Source organism: Heteronotia binoei, chromosome 2 (assembly GCF_032191835.1).
Source record: "Heteronotia binoei isolate CCM8104 ecotype False Entrance Well chromosome 2, APGP_CSIRO_Hbin_v1, whole genome shotgun sequence".
Classification (NCBI taxonomy): Eukaryota; Metazoa; Chordata; class Lepidosauria; order Squamata; family Gekkonidae; genus Heteronotia; species Heteronotia binoei.
In genome coordinates, this window is record NC_083224.1 from 41,206,984 (window position 1) to 41,216,014 (window position 9,031).

Sequence of the window (9,031 nt, forward strand, 5' to 3'; positions counted from 1 at the left end):
GTCTATGCTCCCAGGGGAATCTCGGAAAACTTGCGATGATGTTCCAACGAAGGGAGTACATTATGAGCCATCAGAAAAAAATGCTTTGATAGAGGACAACCAGAAAGCATTGACTACATGATTGCTACAGGCAAATGGGAGTGAAGACATGAAGCCCAAAACATGGGAGAACAAACTTGTTTATCATCAACTAAAAGATACTGCAAATCAAGTTCTTCAAGCTTCCTGATCAGCTTTTATTTATTTATTTATTAAAGCACCTAGATGTGAAAGCACGTATGATTTTTTAAAAGTGTTTACCTTCTTGATAGTGGCGTTTATTTGACCATGGCTGTCCTTCATTTGCACATAAAAATCTTTGAATACACCGACGGATTGTATCTTCAAATCCAGGTCTCATAGATCTTAGGGAGTTTGTATCTATGTTAACCAGTTTACCTGTTAAGGGAAGAAAAATGTGCAAAAGATTAAAATCCATATATAAACAGTTCCAAAAAAATAAAAAATAAAACGTCCAGCCCACCAAGATTTTACCTCAGAAAAGTATTCCCCTTTTACTACTGTGATGACCAGCATATAAGACACTTGCCAAACGAAGCAGTACAGGCATCAGGGAAACATCTGTCAAGCTAGATACAGCCAGCAATCTTATACTTCCAGGCCCTGCTCTTAAAATCTTTTACTGATTAAGCCAGGAAAGAGGGTAAGGATTACCTAACAGCTTTGGCCTGTCTGTGCAAGTCTCCCCAAGCTTCTCCCTTTGTGCAGTGAAGAGCAAAGTCATACCTTTCTGCCCCAGATAATGCACATAAGTTTCAACAGAATATACTTGCATCAAATAAAGTAAATTTGGCCCAAACGAAAAAGCTGATCGCACGTCTGAGGTTGGGGAAACTGGCCACATGATCTGGGCCTAGGCAAGCTGTTTACAGGCAGACAGACACAAACTATCTTTGCGTTAAGGCCCAGAAGTGAAAGACAAGCCAGGTAAATTCAGTTTAAAACACTGAGTGGGCAGAAAAGCACAACAATGGTATCCTCTACACATCTAAGGAGAAAGTCAGAAGGTGTGTTTGTTGCCTGATTCAAGTCTATGACCTGCAAAGCTCCTGAGCAAAGTCAATAATACAAGAACAACTTTTAAAATGCTAGCAGGTCATATGACGTCAGACAGGATCCTGTTTATGAATCATGCTTTGCTATATCTAGTAATAAAGGTATATTCTCCACTGGGGTTTCTCACCTGAAAGATCATGCCTAGTAACAAAGCTCTCTGTGTTTGGTGAAAACACCCTTTCCACTGCAGAAATCCGACGGGCCACACATATCATACAGGACTGCAAATCTACAATTAAAAAACATATTGTTGTTCCATGTGTATTGCACTTATTTTGTTGTTTAAAGCAAAGGGCATTAAATATTCTTAATTACTAAGGCACAAAGTGGAGATCAGCTGAGTCTCACATCTTATAGTGTAAGTTACATATATTAAACAGAACTCACAGAAAAAGATCAGTCACTTGCCATTACCTTCTCCTTCTTCCATCATAGCTCTTGGCTGAGACAACGCAAAACACTGCATGGTTTCAAATCTCTGATGTGACTCCTGGTTGTTCCCCACATCCTCCAGAACATCATGCATGGTTTTCACCATCATGCGACAGTTAAATGTATGACTCTTCTGTCTGGGTGCTTCATTGGTCCAAGAAACGCCATTCACTAAAACACAAAGATTTGAAATAACTGCTGTCTCAAGAAGAGCAGAAACTTTGTACAAGAGGCAATCTGAAGTAATTATTTGGGGGGCCCGAGTGAAAGGCCTATTAGCACCCGATGCTGAAGCATTCCTGGAGCAAAGTGGATGCACACATGGTTTTGCTGCAAGGTGTGCACACATTGCCTAACATTTATTTACTATATTTCTGTCGTCTCTATGAGTCCTGCTCAAGGCAACTTACAATTAAAATCATGTCACAATATTTAATTGTAAATGATCAGCCATTGTAAATGATCAGCATAAAAACCTATCCATATAACAGAAGTGCCCCCCCTCCCCAAAAAGATAAACCTCTTAATTAAAAGCCTGGGTGAAAGAATATGCTTTGGCACCAAAAAGAAAGTAAAGTAGGTGTCAGGTGAAACTCAAGAGAGGAGGGCATTTGAAAGGCAAGGTGCCACCACAGAAAATACCTAGTCTCTACTTGCCTCTAAAGGTGGGGCATAACAACCCTAGCTAATCATTGGAGCTAGTTCTGACTCATCGTGGTAAAAGGAAAGTACAAGCACTGGACTCCCTCCAGATGCTCCTCCCATCCCCTTTTCCAGCTGCCTAAAATATCTGTTAATGGCTAACTGCCATGGTGACTGAGGGGAACCGTCATATTCAGAGGTACTAAACCTCTTAACCCCAGGGCCAAGAGACAACATCAGGGGAAGTCCTCAGCCTCAATGCCCTGTTGCTTGTCCTCCAGGAACTGATTGGTCACTTTGTGAGAGAGGATGCTGAACTAAATGGACCACTGGTCTGATCCAGCAGGGCTCTTCTCCTGTTCTAATGAAAGTAATGGTAGCACAACAATATGTGGCACAGCCTTCTGCTTGCTGGATCCAGTTTCCTGGAGCAGGATTCTAGGCAGCAGAGCTCAAATCAGGCATAAATTCTGACTGGCATCAGTAGAACTTTAACTTGCCCAAGGATCTAAAATGTGGAATTCAAACAATTGTTACAATTTAGAGTACTGTGTTTCAAAAGCTAAGTCACAGTGATTGTTGTACTTTCCTAATTTGGGGGGGGGGGGATTTAGATCCTCTACACCAGAGGTGAAAAGGAAGCCTTTTTACTCCTTTGTTAAACAAGGTGTGCAACAGTAGGTGAAGTTATAAACATTTTCATTTGCCGGTTATATGCAAATGAGCTGCAAATAATTCAATCATAATGCCGACTTTCACTTTATATTTTAAAAATAATTTGTCAATGAATTATCCCTATTAAAAGGCACAATGTGAAAGGTAACCAGAAGATCAATAATTTTGCTTTAATTTAATAAAACCAGTAATTATAAAGCTTAAACATGAATGCTTTGCACAATGACTAACCTAAGCAGATATTTTCAAAAACAAAAAACTGACCACTAACAGCTTTATTACCTGCAGATTTTGGTAAATTTTTAAGAAAATCTTTCCGATCCTCTTCGTGCAAGATATTGTAAACACTTGTGTTAACCAGGTCCTCTTGTTTATATTGCAAATATTGAGTAACGTTTTCTGATACAAACACAATGTTCCCATCTCGATTGACTACAAATAAGAAGCCATCCAATGCCTGGAATCAAGATGATATCATCAACCACAGACACAAGGTGGCGCACAGATGCATAAAAAGATATAGGTTTCTGAGCAACAATGTACTATACCAGAGGAATAACACAAGAGAATAGGTGAACACTGAATCAGCACACTTTCACGTCTAGCCTTGGCATCTCTCACAGAAGGGTTGCACTCAGAAGAGCTTCAAACTGAAGCTTTTCACTGGCTGCTCACCTGTTAGGCAGAGGGAAGCTTCTCATTGGCTGCCCACTTAGTCTAAGTGATACTTCCCTCTGTTCCTGTCCCACCTGACAGATGGCAGAGATTGAGATCTTCTGTTCTTCAGCTCTCCTGGCTCTTTCAGAACTGCAAGCACAGCAATAGGTGCATGGCCTTATGCTGCAGTCATGTTTCTCTGGATCAGGATGTGATTTAGATTATGCATGCCACACTCCACTTCCCCAAACAGCCCCTTTTAATCCCTGAAACACTGATACTGAAAGATGCACAGCCTGGATGAACAAAGCTATGCCAGTTCAAGAGTTACAATGAGGTGGAGGAAATGCTTGAATTACTGTACTCTTCATCCTCTTCCACCAGCAAAGCATCAGAAGGGGGATAATTTTGCCCAATTAGCCTGCCTCATTTGCAGTTTCCTCAATCATGTGGCTTTTTGTCCATGCAGGTCCCACAATCACCAGCGGCAGCTTTCTTTCTTTCTTTCTTTCTTTCTTTCTTTCTTTCTTTCTTTCTTTCTTTCTTTCTTTCTTTCTTTCTTTCTTTCTTTCTTTCAGGGGGTTGTTAAATTGGGCAGTGGAGGATGGAGGAAAGCAGGGAAGATCTGTATCTGTCAAGCCATTGTGTGAGTGGTTGACAGATTCAATCATATTGTGTGGGTGGTTGACAGATTCAATCATATTGTGTGGGTGCTGGCAGGATGCAATCATATTTTTAACATTCTCACCCACTAAAATAATTCAAATATTGTATTAGAAAAAAGTCAATTGTTGCAAACAGCATAAACTGCACAAATTATGGATATCTACATTATTTCATTTTGCATAATTCATTCTGTAATCTGTATTATCATGCACAGTTTAATTCTACTACTTCTAGTCATGTGAAGGGCTACAGTAAAATTTTATTTCAGTTTTCCTTCTAGTGTAGTTGCATTACTTCTACAAAAGGAAAACAAGAGACAAAGGATAAGAAGATTTAACACACCACAATCAACAAGACACAAAATCTACTCTAAGAAGCCCTAATATACTAACACAGCAGCGCTTCAGTTTAAAACCAAATCAATTAAAAGCTTTCTGAAACCAGAAGCTATCTATTCACCTGTTTATAAAGGTCAAAAGGGAGGATTCCAAGTAAGCCTCTCAGGCCAATACTACCCAAGGCTCTGTTATCTTAGAGCCACTCTCCAACATTTCAAATAAAAGGGATATTCACAAAAAAAACCTGCTCAGGCAATTTCAGTGTTCAGGGGAAAATATAAGGAGAGTCAGTGCATGACATGAGAAGGTTCTAAATGGGGTACAAGCTCTATAAATAAAAATGAATACCTGGAATCACAGCCAGCAAAGAAAAATCACCAAACACAAATATATTAGAACCAGTGCTGCGTAGTCTTACAATCTGCACCACCTAAAATTCTGACCACTGTGTTTTAGATAAAATTCCAAACTTGAAATTTAAATGCACAATGGAAATGAAAAGTTCTAAACAGCCTTTGTCCTGACCTGGACGGCCCAGGCTAGCTTGGTCTTGTCAGATTTCAAAAGCTAAGCAGCATCAGCCCTGGTTATTGCTTGGATGGGAGGCCACCAAGCAAGTCCAGGGTCACTGCAGAGAGGCAGGCAATTGCAAACCACCTCTGAATGTCTTTTGCTTTGAAAACCCTATGGCGCCACCGTATGTTGGCTGTGACTTGAGCACCATTCATCTGTTACAGGCATCTCTGCGCAGAACACACTAGAGTAATCTGCTCTAGCATGGAAGGTCCTGCTTTGGCTAGAGGCAGCATAAAAGCATTTTTCTGACCCTGGGATGGATATATTGTCAAGCATTCTAGGCTTTTAAAGAGAGCAGGAAGGCTATGTACGTCTCCCATAGCTCTGTTCAGCCCTTTAATATCCAATTAGTCTATAATTTCTCATATAGTTCTCCATTTATTACACCAGCCTTCCTGCCAATATTACACCTGCCAGGTGGGGGGGGGACACTCTATGAGGATCTGTTGATGTTTGGATACTGTACCTAGGCAGGGAAGAATCACATTCCTAATGCTTAAAATACTTTGCTGTAACTATATCAGTCATCAACACAAGTCACATACTACTTTATTTTTACTACAGGAAAAGAGAAGAAGTGTATTGTTCAGTGTTGATGTGCACTTATAGAACCGGTGTTTATCAAGTGATTCAGTATCATTGCAATATACATTGTTCTCATCTAGGAGTACAAAGACAAAATATCCTCTGAGCTTGCCTGTAATAAAAGAGGTCCCAAGGAATCCTTGTCAATAACACCTTGACCTGTTGAAGATACATCAGCCTTCTGGACATCATTATCAGTAGATGATGCTTTTCCTAAAATTGCAAAGCAAGTTTCGTAAGTGGCACTGTACGTTAAGCACAATGGCAAAACTCTGCAGTGCGTTCAGACTGCCTTAAAAATAAACAAAAATCATGTGTTTTTCCTGCTTCTCTTACCAGAAGGAACAGATAACTGCTTTGAATAGGGACTACCTCTATCCCCACAAAAAAAACTGCCTATGTGGAAATCTCATTTGTTCAGAAGTTACATTCTAGGGAGAGAAGCAAGGGAGGAAAACAGAATAAGCAAAAGGAAGGACTAATGTGACCCTAAAACTGGTTCCTTAACCGACTACAATAACTTGGGTCTTGATGTTGATCCAAGAAGCTGTTCAGTATTTATTATTTTATAGTAGCTAACACAAGATAATGAAGATTAGGAATCCCATTTATAATTGTATCAACTGGTCCTCCACTTTGTTCTTTCCAGCCCAAAATTGTATTTTCAGTATCCTTTTTTGATAATGCTAAGCTCAATGATCACAGTCAATGATCAAATGTTTCACAGATATCAAAAACATAACAAATACATTCCTAGTTTCCCCAGCAATCCCTTTTGAGCCCCAAAAATATTCTTTAGGGAAATCCACATCTGGCAGTATCTTACACTGGTGATTAGCTAGATTCAACCCACTGAGACCAAAGGTATTCCATTAGCACATAATAAAATATAGAGCTTCCAAAATAATTAAGAATTGTCTTGCCTTGTTCCTTTATCTGCCGTATTTGTCTAACAGTTTCCTTTAAAATTGCACATTTATCTGGCTTGACATTGAAATTGTCAATGTCACTCAGGTTAGCAGATATCAGTTCAGCCAGTTCTTCAATATATTTGCTTTCCTGTTCACGTCGACGTTTCTCCCCACTGCAGATCAAACTAGAAAAGATAACCATTCTTATGTACTCAAACCTCACAGTAAAACAATCTCCTTTAATACATTACATTGTGCAGATGACCCTGGAGGTCCCTTCCAATTCTGTAATTCTAATACAATTTTTATACCATCAACATTAATGTAAACTTACAAATGTACATTTGCGATGTAATTTTTATATGTGGGAAAACTAACTGCTGAGAAGGAACACAAACCAATGTTGCCCCAGCTTGGTATCAACAGGGAACTGGGAAGCGGGCAGATTAAGATACAGTGAGGGGAAAAAAGATAATTAAATCTAAATTAAAACCCAATTAACAGGGAGATACCTGAGCAGGACTTGTCAGAAATGCTTTGCAATGTATGGGACATCCTACATTTGGCAAAAACTGCGAGCAACAGCACATTCAAACAGTAACAAAGGAGGAAAAAATGAAGTCACTGCATAACCCAAATGGATGGGTTCAGCATGGCAATATTTCAGATGTAGCCAGGCCCACAGCTAGGAATTGTTAAGTCGAGGGGCTTTTAAAGTCCTTGAGGGGCACTGGGCTAATTCAATTAAAATTAATTTAATTAACTCGCAGAGACTCCCCGAGCCATTACTGCATGTTGCGCATGCATCATCCTAAAAAAGATGGCTGTGCACACAAACCCCAGGGATGCGAAAGGAAGGGGGGTGGCAGTCTAAAGCTGCAATCTTACACATTCCAGCTCAAGAGCAAGTCCCATTGTAAAATCACTGCCCAGAATACACATATTATAATCAGGCTCCAGCTGAACCTTAATTCTAGAGTTTGCAAACAGTGCACCAATCACTTCCTTCTTGGCTGTCCCTCCCCCCCCACCATCTCCATTAGAACTATTAAGCCTCCTCCCCCATTTTCCATCCTCCAATCGGGTTACAGACATCAGGACTCTGCAGCTAGCTGTCTTCCACAGACATGGATTGCTTGTTTTCAGTTCTGGGGCAAAAAGCCTTGAGAGACGCTCCAGCCCTCCCACCTCCCCTCTTCCCTCTCTTCCTTGCATTCGGCCCCTCCTCCCAACATTGCACTTGGCAAGGAGTAGTGCAGGACATCTTGATTTCTGTTGGACTGATCCAGTAGTGTCTTTAAGCTCTTAATGCAGAGATGTTTTATTATTTTTTAGTGTATGAAGTTAGAAGCAAAGATACTGTAAGTTAAATTTGCTGGCTCTTCCCCCCTCCCTTGCTGGCTTCCTGCAGCAAAAAAACACCCTTTTTCTTCCAAACAGTTAAGTTTTCTCAGGAGTGGGAGGGAAGTGGTCGGAGAGGGGCAAACTCGGCTAGGGAGAAGAAGGGAGCATGCATTCAAACAAGCAGACCTCAGGGCTGTGTTCTGATAACTGAGCAAAGGGCAGCTGGCAATGCAAGGCACAGCGGCAGCGGCAGGCAACTGAGAGAAGGCTCGGAGTGGGAGATGGCAGCTGCCAATGCGAGGTGCGGCAGCGGTGGCAACCACAGGTGGCTGAGAGAAGACTCCGAGAGGGAGATGGCAGCTGGCAGTGTGAGGTGTGGCAGCAGTGGCAGCCACAGGTGGCTGAGAGAAGGCTTACAGTGGGAAATGGTGGCTGGCTGCACAAGGTGTGGCAGTGGCAAAAATTTTGATTCAGAAATCAGGGGACAAGGGATAGAATGGAAACTGGAGGGCCCCCATGAGGCCCCACCCACCCACTCACCCGTGGCTCCGGGTCTGGATGTAGCTTTGTTAGGCAGCTGCTTTGGTTCTGATAATGAAAAGTATCCCATTATAATTATTAAAAATTACCCTGGTCCCGGGGTGTCACAGAGCAATGGCTTACGCTTCCTTGAATCACTGGTCATGCCGTCCAAGGTATTTTCTCCTAATCCACTCATCCTGCTCAAACATCAGCACCTGAAACCATAAAAGAATAGTCAAATCAAGTAAACAGCTAAGCTGTTTAAAAGAAATAAAACCAGAAACTTGGTTCAACTTTCACAGCAATGAGTTGGTAAGAAACCAGATGACCATCAAATTCAGTGGTTTTAACCATGTCTATCAATGTTTTCCCACCATGTATAAAATGGCAATATTCTAGGCTTAACTTTCAATTCATGCACTGCAATGGCAAAACCCACAAGTCAGCTAGGAGGATACCCTAAAAGTAGCATTGCCCTTCACTTGGTCAGCACTCGGGCTTCAATTCCAGCTTGCCACAGCCCGGTGCAAGCATGCCATGATTGTTTTGCGATACTGCAGAGGATAC

At 41.2% G+C, this 9,031-nt stretch overlaps 1 protein-coding gene across 3 annotated transcripts in view; it reads right to left on the minus strand.

The window, feature by feature from the left end:
* Window positions 1-8,666, minus strand: part of NCOA3 (nuclear receptor coactivator 3) — a 30,404-nt gene extending 21,738 nt beyond the window's left edge. For 2 of the 3 annotated variants that reach the window (XM_060230851.1, XM_060230850.1), the window contains exons 1-4: window positions 3,148-3,332; window positions 1,531-1,719; window positions 1,244-1,345; window positions 301-438 (exon numbers count right to left, since the gene is read on the minus strand). In XM_060230851.1, the coding sequence (XP_060086834.1) occupies window positions 301-438; window positions 1,244-1,345; window positions 1,531-1,657 (367 nt within the window). In that variant the 5' untranslated portion in view covers window positions 1,658-1,719; window positions 3,148-3,332. Of the gene's footprint in view, window positions 1-300; window positions 439-1,243; window positions 1,346-1,530; window positions 1,720-3,147; window positions 3,333-5,799; window positions 5,901-6,610; window positions 6,784-8,571 lie in introns of those variants that run through there. The other variant, XM_060230852.1, reaches the window with a different exon arrangement.
* Window positions 8,667-9,031: the final 365 nt, after the last annotated feature.